The sequence below is a fragment of the Strix aluco genome, chromosome 4, assembly GCF_031877795.1.
Source record: "Strix aluco isolate bStrAlu1 chromosome 4, bStrAlu1.hap1, whole genome shotgun sequence".
NCBI lineage: Eukaryota > Metazoa > Chordata > Aves > Strigiformes > Strigidae > Strix > Strix aluco.
In genome coordinates, this window is record NC_133934.1 from 96,859,071 (window position 1) to 96,872,510 (window position 13,440).

The 13,440-nt window shown below is 35.1% G+C and overlaps 1 protein-coding gene across 2 annotated transcripts in view; it reads left to right on the plus strand.

Moving 5' to 3' along the window:
* The window catches only part of FMN1 (formin 1), a 209,218-nt gene that overhangs the window by 185,167 nt on the left and 10,611 nt on the right, over positions 1-13,440 (plus strand). For both annotated transcript variants that reach the window (XM_074824482.1, XM_074824483.1), the window contains 2 exons: positions 426-575; positions 13,228-13,312. In XM_074824482.1, the coding sequence (XP_074680583.1) occupies positions 426-575; positions 13,228-13,312 (235 nt within the window). The remainder of the gene's footprint in view (positions 1-425; positions 576-13,227; positions 13,313-13,440) is intronic.

Sequence of the window (13,440 nt, forward strand, 5' to 3'; positions counted from 1 at the left end):
TTTTAACGAAGCCTGGAGACTTTTTCCTGACTTGGCATGTCACTCTGACATAGTCCTTCAATAAAGATAAATGGGAGAATAAGATCTTCATGGAGTGTTGCAGAATAAAATTAAAGAAATAGATATAATATAGCATTTCCTGAAATGCAAGAAGTTACGTTTTTCTCATTAAAATTGAATGCCCGTGACTTGCCTGTGTGGCATATCTCTATGATGGCTCATGCATCTGTAAGTTATCCTCATGGGAATGAGGTAGGTGTTGGAAGGTTTGTTATACTCAGCATCAATTGCTGCTCTGATTTCCAAGGCTAAGGGGAAGTTATGGTAATTACCAGCCTTGACTACTGAATCAGGAACCAGCCCTCAGAGAAACCATTTCCCCAGTAGGCTTATGTGTTGACAGTTTTTTCCCTCCTCCCTCATAGCTTTGAAGAAACAGTGGGATACTTTGGGATAAAGCCAAAGCCTGGCGAGAAGGAGATCACACCAAACTACGTTTTCATGGTGTGGTATGAATTCTGCAGTGACTTCAAGACCATTTGGAAACGAGAGAGCAAAAGCATTTCCAAGGAACGGTAAGGTTCTAATAAAGTCATTAATACCATTTTAGATGTCTGGGAAACTGTTCCTTCTCAAACCCAACAAATTATACTCCTATATTTCACAGGCGTCATTGTTTTCTTTCAGATCTAATGGACATCAAGGAAAGATTATTCCCCCAGGGTGTGTAGGAAAATTCACCAAAGGCATGCTGTCCCCACAAAAAGATAAACACATATAATCTGATAAATTACACTTTTGTAACCCCTTCCAATTACTAGCTAGTAAAATGAAAGGGGAGCTGTGCTAATTTGTAACAGATTGCTTCTCTGTGCATTTTCATGTTGAACTAGCCTAAATGAGGCGATATTGCTGTCGCAGACAGTACAGACAAATAAAAGTGAATGCTTTTCCAGTTAATATACTGCACTTGCATCAAAGGGAAGCCCCAGAGATTCAGGCCACACTTAGCACAGTGTCGAAGCCCCACACTGAATTTACAGCACTACTTCTGACTTTTGGTGTCCTGCTGAGGACATCAAACTACTTGCCGCTAGATCTCACCACAGTCTCCTGATTTTATTAGTCAGAGTAAGAAAAAAAAAAAAAAAAAAAAAAAAGAAAACCTTCAATTATTTTCTTGATTTTCTTAAAGAAGTTTAAAATCTTTTACAAAGAAAAACCAATTCCACCACAAGGGCACCATGCTTACCATATCTCAATCCATTTGAAAAGACCTAAAGAGTGGTAATGGGCTCATGCTTTGGCAAAGAATGGATTAATCACTTTCAGCATGAAATATAAATCCAGATGCTTATTCCAAGTTGACACATTTAGAGAAAAATGTCTTTAAATGTATCAACAAAAGTAGTAAACTCATTTACACTAACTTTTTCCATTTGCCCCAATCAGTGGGGCTTTTAGCTTCATGTAGAAATAGTTTTTAAAGGACAAGATGTAGAAATTATAAATTCCCAATTATCAACCTTATCAACATTGTTTTACAGATATTACAGATTTTAAACACTTGAAAGTTGTAGCTTTTTGTATCACCTCTGTTATGATTAGATTGATTTTAGAAGCTGACAACTGCAAACATGTACAAATAATCTTTTATTTCCTTGTGTCTAGATCAATATGCAAGTTTGTTTTACACGTTAAAAACTGTGTAAAATAAATAGTCACTAGCAGATTGCTGTAATCATGATAAGGATCATCTCAGGGATGTATTTGCTGAATCATTACTTACTTTTGTTCCAAAAGCAGTTAAGAGGAATAGAAATTAACTACCCAAGGAAAAACAAAGTGCAGACCATACACCCATTCCTTTTTATGTAATTAGCACCTTGCTGATGGCATACTATGATCCCTTCAAAGAAATTGATTTAAAATGCATTGTAAATATTTAACACTAATTTTTTTACTTTCTTAATACAATGCTCAAAAAATCTTTGTTTGTAAGTAAACTCCTATATTCTGTGCTTTTCTACTGGGGTGAGATGAGAATTTCTCATGGTTTAATAATTATATAAATAAAATCTACAAATAAAAATACAGCACAAATATTTCATCAGCCCCTTTGATGGATACCTTTACTCCTATTCATAAATGTAAATCAATGCCAGTAGAATGCAGAGCACCAGTTACTATAATACTTCAGAGTGCTGACACTTTCTGGATTTTGTATATATATATATATATATATACACACACACACTGTTTTTCAGACTTCACTTCAAATTATTTTTATGAAGTTTCATTAATCTCAAAAGGATTGTCCTTTACAGTACATGTCATTGTCCTTTACATTCAAAATTTGGGTAATTCATCAAGACAATGAGCTGCCGAAATGAGGGACCCTGTGTAATAAGTGAATTAGAATGACAGGAGAACGGTTTCCATCATCCTAAATTGTTTTGTAATGTGCTACTGAAAAGAAGAATCAGTAGATTTAGTATATATGGTCATGAAATCAGTAGATTAGAATGGTGGAAAAGCTATTTTCATTACCTGAAAATGTCCTGTAAAGTCATGACCATTTAAGGGTTGTGTTTTGCAAAGTATGAGACTAGCAGTTGATGAGCTGCTGTCCAGAAAAGTTTGAAAGCCAGCTAAGAGTCATTGTGCACATTGGTAACTAAAAACCTTAGTATGACAGGAATGGACAGCTGTCTTCCTTAACGGGCTAATTAATTGGATGCACTCTTTGTTTTGCATTTTTAAATATTGTCATTTAATTTTTTAAAAAAATCTGTTTACCATGAACCAATTCTTTTGTTTTAAAGGAAATCTTAAAGAGGAAAAATTAGCAGTGTTAGTATTTTCAAAATTGGGTTCTGGAACTGAGGCATTGATATACTTATGTGAACACATTTACAATTGGATTACCCTTCAGATTTCAGGAGGAACTGCAGAAACAGCATAAAATGTATCTGAATTAGCTAGTCACATAGATACCTAGGAATGGATTTCATTGTTTACATTATATAGGAATGTTGATATTGGATTATAATTTGTCTCTCAAGAAATATGATTTAGAAAATTAAAAAATTAATTATAATATGCAGAATTATCATTATGCAAAGGTATAATTAAAAATGTATTAGCTTAAAATTCATAGTAGTAAAAATAGGTCAAAAGATCTGAGATTCCAAAATTAAATTTTTATTCTCAAAACTAAATGCTTTGCATTGTATAACAGTCAACTTTAAAATCACAGGAAAATTTCAGGAAAAAAAGAGTACTGCCTTGAACTAAATGACAGCCTCAGCTGCAAGAGCATGTTTAGTCTAAAAACTGCTTGGCTCCCAAATGTAACACAACTGTAGAAATCTAATTAGATTTCTATGAGACTTTTTCCTAAAGTAAAGGAAACATTTTAACTGAGCTGCCCTGCATTTAACCTACCATGAAAATAAATTAGCTGCCTGCAAAATATAGTTGAATCATTGTCTCTTTCCTGGATAAAATTTGCACACCATTTAGGAATGCAAGACAGAGTTACAGATAGATAACAAACCTAGATAGATATGATGTGATGTGATGTGATACGGTATGGTATGATATGATGTGATGTGATATGTTAAATAAATGACTGTAGAGATAAGTGAAGAAAGTTTTCAAAACCATATTCCTGATAGCAATATAACAGTTTTCTTTCAGACATAGTATTCCCTTCAAAACCAGAATGCAACTACAATACAATAAAATTTGCTTTGACAATTGCATCTTCATCTCTGACAAACAGCTTAATGTAAATGCACCATAATATTCACCAAATGTTTTAGACTTTTGTTTTGTTTTACATCAAAACCCAGTTTTGTTATTGACAACTTTTATAATTTAGTATGTCTGTGCATCCAGGTACATCAACTGCTTTTATGCTTTCTTTTGGTTTTAATATTTTGAGATGATAACTGAATTGAAGACTAAAACAAAGGGTTTGCGGGTTTTTTTGTCAAGAAGGCACACTGTGGTAGGGTGCATATAATTCCACTCTCACTTCATTTATTTGCAGTGGGCATGTCTATGAATTCAGAATCAAAGCAAATGTATTTATAACAACTTAAATGCATTTTGTATATATATATGAATGCCTATCTATAAGTCTATTAAAGCATTCAAGATCTGTTAAAGTATATTTTAAGAGGATATTGTAGCCAATTCTGATTATAGGGGAAAAGTGTAAATACAGAAAAAATACTAATAGTTTGCAGTAATTTCATCACAAACTGTGATTGTACATTTTGCAAAAGAAATGTGACAGGGATTATCATTATGTGTTTATGGGTGTTACCCTGCAAATATAAAATAATTATACATAAAAGGAATTATTGCTGTTAATTTGACCCACTGTTTACACTGCTAAGATAAGATTGCTATAATAGTTACTGTACAGGTTTGAAAAGCAGAAGCTCTGACTGTAGCAATGTAGGTAGCTAATGGTAAAGATGAAAATGTCCTAACAAAAGAAAAAGCACTGAGCAGTGCCCAACTAGTTTTTGTTTGTTATAGTAAATTGGAGCTGGCTATAGCTTTCTACCCAGCTCTTCCATTTATTAAATACAGAATGAATTGTATTCATTGCCTTCTATTTCTGCACAAGAAAAAAGTCTGAAGTGTCCTTGTTTGTAACACCACATGGTCATAAGGTAAAACATGTAAATTGCAAAATCTTTTAGCAGTACAGGCCAATAACCAATGGTTATTTTAACCATTGATTAAGCTAATTATGAGGCTATCTTGTGCTTAATAAATGACTGAAATTTGACAGAAACACTTGTCACATTTTCAGTATCACAGTGAGCAAGAAGAAGAAATAATCTTTGGTTCAAGACATTATATTTATTTTAGAAGACCATATTTATTTTACAGTTTTATTTTAAAAGTGAATTTTTCTTTCATCTATTGTATGTCATGTATATGTTACCTAAGACAATGAGAGTTGGTGAGAGTCTAGATTTACAGCCATTTTGATCAATTTGTACTATAGTAGAACACTCTGTCCTGAGCATTAGTCAAACACTCCCAAAACAGGGCATCACCCAGGTATCGTACAATCTGCACGTATGATAAAAGCCAAAAGATGAGTGTAACAGATGTTGTTTATTTCATGTGATATTAAACTAATGGTCTAATAAGGCAAATTGACATCACAGCATAAATGAGTTTTAAGGAAATATTTGAAATATGATCATTAGGAGACTTTATGGATTTATGCTTGGAGTTCCTTGTACACAGAATTGCGTCATGAGGAAAAGGCAACAATTGTGAGAAAATTTGATCAATGAGCCCTATAGCATTACCAGGCTGGAGGCTAATGGTTCATTGTCATAGAAAAGCTTTTGGAGTGAGTTTAAGTTAATTGTGCTTGAGTGAAGAAAGCAAAGAAGGTGATATTCTACATGTCTACGTTCCATATGCATTTTGAGTGGATTTTAGGTGGCCAGTGTTGCCTTTGTCTATACCAGAAAGGTAGGGTTGAAGTAGCTGGTACATGAATTAATGAAGAGTTGTACCAGATTGTTTAGTATTGCAGACAGAGAAAAAAGGGAGGATTTTTACATGTTTCTGAGGTTAAGGTGTAGCTATGGGGCAAATTGAGGAGATAATTACAAATTACAGGCCTGTGCTGCAAAACAGAAATGGCTATTTTCCATAGAGCATACAACAGGTCTGACAAAGTGCTGCATCAAGGCTCTTGCTCTTGGAAAGAAAATAGTGTTTCTTTTTAGGTGTTTAAATTAGGAAAGCACTATAGAACAAAATAGAAAACATCACTGAATCATTATATGAATCTACAGTTACCCATATGTAGTTCTTCTCCCTTCCTCTTAAGAAGGATGTTGGTAGAGCAGGGAGAGGTAAGAATAAGGATCAGGCACCGAACAGCTTCTGCATAAGGAACCATTTAAATACAGGGGAATTCTTTGGCTTGGAAAGGACCCTACTGAAAAGGATACGATAGGGATCTGTACAGGCATACGGGGTGAATGGGAAATAGTCATTACAGACCTCACATAATATAACAGTTGAAGAGCATCAAATGAAATTAGCAAGTGGCTGGTGCAAGCCAAACGCAGTGATGCCTCTTTACAGTGGGCATACTTAATCTGTTGAACACTTTGCCACAAGATGTCACATGCCAAAAGCTTGCATTGCTTCCAAATGGTGACAGTAGAAATTCATATTAGAAAAATCTATGAAGGACTGTTACATATGAAGAGAACTTCCAGCTGTAAAAGTATTCTGGGGATTATCACTTTATGCTTTAGCTGTCTTTATATGCTCCTGGGTATCTGCTAGTGGCCAGCTCAGATGGACCGAAGCATATTTTTGATCTGAATTGTTGTAGCCTTTTTCTTCCTATTTTTTTTCTTATGCACCAGCTTTCCTAAAGGCATAAAAACAGATAATTTTTTTTGTGACTACAGAGCTAAAATTTCTCACCCACTTTATACAGATAATCAAAATACTGTCAGTAAATCCAGAAAAATAGAAACATATCAAGTGTATTAGCAATTTGAGGTTTGGAGACAAATTCCACTGACAACATACATTTTACTGTATTTGTAGTGATTTAGTTAGTGCACGTTTATTCTAAATTCAAAAATATTTGATCAATAATGACCAAGATCTTTTGAGAATATTTAAGCCTGAAGGCTTGATCAGGCAATTGTATTGTACAACACAGTAATAGAAGTGGACAATGTTCAAACTACATAGTCTGTTATAAGGCTCCTAATTGTGAAGCTAACCAAGAACTCCATAAAATCATCTTCCAGGTCAGGTAATACACAGGCATCTGTCTTCTAAAATTTTGAGACTGAAATGTAGCCTTATTACATGGGCTACATTGTAATAATGTAGCCATATTACATGGGCTAACACTGTTTTCAGGAAACAGTGCTGTTACTTAAGAATTAGTTTATGGGCTGCATACAGAAATTATATGACTGAGAGCAGTAAGGCATGTAACACATGAAAGGAATTTGAGCTATGGAGATATTTCTTAGTCTCTCAAGAGAAGTCACTGTTCAGCTGTGTTAAGGATCTGGGCTGGGTATGCAGCTTGGCTCTAGGTTGAACAGTTGATGTTTGACTGTAGCTACCTCTGCTTGTTCATGTCCACCCATATCTGAAGATTTGGTTTGCACAATTCCTATGCCAGCACAGTCTTATGGGAGTAGTTTGAACTTCAAGTCATGGAAAGCTCAGGTGGCACAGAATTGTCATTCCAAGATATTTTTTAACCTGCAGCTATCCACATAACCCACCAGCTGCGTGGAAGGAGCTGTAGAAGTGAAGAGAATGGATTATTCCAGAATATCAAGAGTTTGAGAGAGAACCAAATAATTTGTTTTCTTGTCTTCGCACAATAGCAGAGCCTGAACATACATGATTAGCAACTGTCTTGTTTGGAAAGGATTCTCATTTTTCTAACTGGGGGCTTCAGAGCATGGAGCGTGCTAGCTCACACCTTCTTCTGTCTGACTTGAATGGGAAGCAGGGATGAAAATGATAATGAATTTATCTGGTTAGTCCCTGGCTTGATACCCCTTTTCCTGTAAGGGGGAAAAGTATTTTCATGAGCTTATGAAAGAAACTTTTAATAAATATGGGCTTATGTTTAGATTTAGCTTCTGTGTCCCTAGTTACAGAATAAAACTAATAATTTTGAATATAAATAATGTCTTTCTTTTTCACTAATATGTTCTAATTTAAGATACCTGACTTGTATTCAGTTTACAGGGGAAGACAACACCTGCCACGTAGAGGCAGGAAAAAGCCAACTATATCCCCATTGCTTATAGTAAAGATCCATATGCAGTACTGGAGTCATGGTTCTCCTATTTAAAAATACATTGTTCTCATCATTTAATTCAATTTTGTTTTCTGTATTGTGTGGTAATGTGCAATACTGCTCAGTATTACATTTGACACCCCATCTTCTTTATTGATTAAGGTATATTGACCTCTTTTGCTCAGTGTTGAAGGAGAGTAACTTTTCTTTTGAACACATCCATGTTGCATCTGGTCAGATTTCAAGGCTTAACTGACCTGCATTCCTTAATTTTTTGGCCTCATTATTGCTTGCACCACCTGCACACCTTTTGTCTCCGTGTTGTGATTCAGCTATTCTAAAATCCTTTCTGGTCTCTTTGTCTTCTGCAGTGCTCTGTGTTCAAAAGTGTCATTGTCAACATTTTTCTAGTATGTTTTACTACACAGTTCTATCCCTTCTTGCTTTTCTGTTTTAGACATACTTCGGTTGACTTTTCTATTCCCCTTTCTTCCTCCTTGATTTCACATCTATTAGATTCAGTCCCAATTTCTCTTCCATGAAATTTCTAAAATATGGCTAGACTAGTGTGTCTATCCATGTTTTTTTATACTGATATAGGAAGAAAAAAAAATCTTTTCACTGAATCCATTCCTTTGCATATTTCCAAACTCCCCCTCATGGTCATGCCTCTGTAAATGTCCAGTTCATGTGAGCTGCTCCCCTGTACATTAATTCACATGACAAAAACTCAGAAGAAAGGGATATAGAGTGGTTGGTGGGATGCTTAGTTCGTGTTGTTCAGCCTACACCTGTGAGCTGTAAATTATGGAGCTCCATCTCAGGACTTGATTCTGCTACTGTTTCTCCAGGATAAGGTTCTTGAGGAGGTTCTTGTCAGAATAGATATTAATTGAACTTCCTTAAATTGCAGAATTTAGCAGTCCTTATTATCTTTCCAGCTGGGAATGGGGGTTGTTTAGGCTGGAGAAAAGGAGGCTGAGAGGAGACTTTATCAATCTCTACAACTACCTGAAAGGAGGTTGTAGCGAAGTGGGTGTTGGTCTCTTCTCCCAAGTAACAAGCAATAGGATGAGAGGAAATGGCCTCAAGTTGCACCAGGGGAAGTTTAGTTTGGATATCAAGAAAAATTTCTTCACCGAAAGGGTTGTCAAGCATTGGAACAGGCTTCCCAGGGAAGTGGTTGAGTCACCACCCCTGGAGGTACTTAAAAGACTTGTAGACTTCTACTTAGCATCTCATGTAACACTTAAGTAACAATGAGCTTAAGTAAAGATGAAGTGCGTAAAGATTTTAAGCCCATACTTTGTAAATCTCACCCCCTAAGCAGTGTCACTAAGACACTACTTAGTCTAGTAAATCTACAGTAAATGTTTAGTAATGTATTTCAAAGTCCTCTTTAGATGTTTTGTTGGCCCTTATGCTGAACACAAGACTTAAGTGGATTTCCTATATCTCCTCAAATTCTTTTCTATTCCACCTGATTTCTATAAAGTATAAATGTTAAAATTGGTCACCTTCCTTATCATCTAATATAACTGCAGTTACTCACAACAAAGAAGGGAAATTTAATAGAATATTTATTTACCTTACATTTTGACATTCTATCACTTAGCTTTTGTTTTACTTCTAACGGACTTTGAACAAGTAATTGCTGAACAAGTAAAAGTAGCCAAGGAAGTTTATACTTTTATAAGAAAAAGTTAAACAATTTACATCTATATAAATTCTCATAAACTACAATTAATGCCTTAATTTTATAATGAGTTTAATAATGTATTTTAAGTTAACAAAAAATAATAGTATGTTGTGTGGTATATCTGCAGATTGGTTAATAACTTATGGGTCTAAGAAAAGAACAGAAAATAACTAGTAGTTTAGTTCTATCCTTTTGAATGTAATTATTTGTAATTTTGTTCTTTCTGTATCTTATCTCTAATTTTACTTCTAATTTTAATATACATCTAATTTTTAGCATTTTAAATTAAAAGCTTTTCAAACATAGTTATGATGTCATATGATTTATACAAATGGGAAATTATTTTTATTTGTGCTAAGGAAAGGTGGTAGAAAAAAAATAGAATGAACAGAGAAGAGGCATACCTAAGCTGAATTAACTGTGTTTGTCTAGTTGCTAGCTAATCATTCTTTAAGTGTGTGATTTGTTTGTTTCTACTTACCTGTTTCAGTAACAGACTCAGTCAAATGTTGTGCACACATTCAACTTTAGATCATAGAGTCAGAATAGTTTGGGTTGGAAAGGATCTTTAAAGGTCATCTAGTCCAACCCCCCACAATGAGCAGGGACATCTTCAACTAGATCAGGTTGCTCAAAGCCCCGTCCAACCTGACCTTGAACATTTCCAGGGATGGAGCATCCACAGCTTCTCTGGGCAACCTGTTCCAGTGTTTCACCACCCTCATTGTAAAAAATTTCTTCCTTATATCTAGTCTCAATCTACCCTCTTTCAGTTTAAAACCATTACCCCTTGTCCTGTCTTAATAGGCCCTGCTAAAAAGCCTGTCCCCATCTTTCTTATAATCCCCCTTTAAGTACTAGAAGGCTACTATAAGGTCTCCTCGGAGCTTTCTCTTCTCCAGGCTGAACAACCCCAGCTCTCTCAGCCTGTCCTCACAGGAGAGGTGCTCCAGCCCTCTGATCATTTTTGTGATCCTCCTCTGGACCCAGTCCAACAGGTCCATGTCTTTCCTCTGCTGAGGACTCCAGAACTGGACATAGGTAAAGAATATTGTGTGTGTTAGTAAGTTTTGATGGAAGGCTGTTATAGCTTTTAATGGACAATTAAAATTATGTGTTCATATCTAGGGTTTTTTTAATGAAAGTAAAATAATGGAAAAAATATTAAGATTAGACTTCTGCGGTTATTTTATGAATTTGAGTTTGATAGTTTTCATACTATTTCATATTTCAAGGATAGTGCTTCCAAACACAATAGCCAGTTCTAGTATCCTGTCCATGTTTAACGAAGAATTATTTTTGTTTATAAGGCACATTTGCAACATGGATGCTTCACTGATGTAATTACTGAGCTAACTACTTTCTTAAAGTTGAGCCATTTGATTTGTAAAAATCCCAAAGAATTACATTCCTTTTAAATTATGCACTTATATTTCTGATAATGCCTGCTAATCTTATCAGTCATATGTTAGCAAAGTGATGGCTTTTTTCCCTAGGAGACCAATGTGTAATATATAATTAGTCTGTCATTTTTATGAGCCAAATATCACATGATTGAAATCATGTTAGTGAGATGGTTTACTTTTATTTTGTATTCCAAACTATGCATTCTATTTTAAAAAATCTAGGTTTCCTGGAAATTGTGCAAATATGGAGTAAAATACACAGAGCTAGACCTAAATCAGTGACAGGCATACATAATTTTCTTTTTAAATCTAAAAATTTATAATCCCTAGAATTCTCCCTTCAGGTGAAAATATTCACTCTAAACATTTAAAAACTGTTCAGAAAACACTCATAGGACCAAAAAGAATGTGATTGCAAAGAAAATGTGCTCAAAATAGGGAAGAGTTTAGAAGTTGATCCCTTGGCATGATTCTACTGAACCTGAATACTGTCACCTGAAATACATCCTCATCTGCATAAACTTTGTAGCTGTGAGGAATATGTCCAGTGGGTGCTATCATTCATTAAGAAATAAACTGTGCTGGTTAACAAAATTGTAAAAAGATGGAATGGTGGTGTATTGCCATTTAGTTCTTTACCTGTAGAAATGGGGAACACTAAGTTTTAAAAAAACTTCAGATATATTTTAAAATGTACATAACTAATTTCATATTGGTGTATTTGAGGATGTATTTACAGCTTGAATCAACATTGTAGCTAAACAGTGTTGAAAATAAATTTACTTAAAAGTAGTGAAACTGTTTCCTCCTGTTCTTAAGCACTGGAAAGTGCAACACCAGTAACTGCTCAGTAGATGCTTCTAAAATACATAGTTCAGAAAAGGAATTTTAGTTTCCAACAGTGAACATTGATAAACACAATAATGAACTTATGAATGCATTCTGTATTTTTAAAAGCGTCTAGTTTCCTGCTAGTGTTACAGCAAGGAAGTACACACAAGTAATTGCAGCTATAATCCACTTTCCTTTTTGCTTTTCTTCCAAAATTCCTCAAAAATTGAGTGTGTCGAAAGTGGTTTGAACTGGACGTGGTATTTTGAATACTTTTTGACTGGCCATAGCAATTATTTCTGCCAGTGGAAAAAATTAAATAGGAGAAGAAAGTAGAATTTTTCAGTTCAAGAGTGCCAAGAAATGTGTTGCTTCTAGTAAAAGACTGATTTGGTGTGCATTAGTGAAAATTGGTTTGCTGAGTTCTCCATGCTTGTAAAAGTTCACTGCAACTTCTTTCCCTCTGCATCTTGCATATAGAATTGTAAAGTAGGTGTTTATAGCATCAGCATTTTAAAGGTACAGATAGCTGGGCAGATCCTGTCTTAGGAGTGCCAAGAATTTTCTTTCCTTTTTATCACTGTTTAGCACATAATTTCCCCCGCCCTTTCTGCTAAGAGGAGAGTCAAGTCCCTTTTTGCTAAATTCTCTGTTTCTCCTTTTCCTTCTGATTAAACTTCTGATTGGGTTCTTCTTGTTAAATCCCCACAGAAACAAGGGTTCTGTATGCAAGGCCCTAAGAGCAAAAGGGAAGAAACAGAGGAATCAGATCTGTGTTCTTCTTTCCCCTTATCTCAATAGTGCTCTCAGTAGACTGGTCTGTAACTGCACACAAGACAGGTTTAACTACCCCTAGACAAGAACCCCTTCTAATTTGCCACTCCTCCTATTACCACATCAGTGAGGTTGGTCAGTCAATTCCATGTAAAGCAATGGGGAAAACATTAAGGAAAAACTGGCAGATGCTTTCATGTCAAGGTTTTCAGACGAAATATAATGTGTAGCCTGGCAAATGGCCTACTAAAATAGTATATTCTGTATATACAAGAGATTGAGCCAGCTAGCTTTTGGGTTTTTTTCAGAGGAGTATCTTCTTGCCTTGACACTGCAGCTTTTTTGATGGGAAAGATACTCCATAAAACCCAGATACTCCATAAAACCCAGATCCTGCAAGAACAGAGAAATTGTTTGCCTGGTCACATTTTCAGTGAGCAATACAGTCAGACTGTCCTTTTGCTTTTGATTTTCTTTATTTAAAAATGTATTTTGATCTACTTTTGGTACTTTATTTAGTGCTTTTGAATAGTAATAGCAATTTCTTGGGCTAATGTGCCTAAAAAAAGTTAGTGGTGGTGGTACTTACAGGTAGTGTATATACACCAAGCAGAGCCAGAACACCTTTCATTTATTTGGATCTAATGATGTCTTTTCTATGTATTTTGTTTCAGAATTAAAGTGGCTCAGCAATCAGTAAGCAAGCTAACTGCAGAGAAGAAAGTTGAAACGAAGAAAATCAATCCTACAGCTAGCCTGGTACGATGTCTTTCTCAGTATGACATTCAGAAGGGGTTTTGTGACACTCGTAATTCAGAATGATGTCAGGTTTCTGCTGTTGTTGAAGTGTGATGTAGTATGCTTAGTCTGAACACAGCAGAGTGATT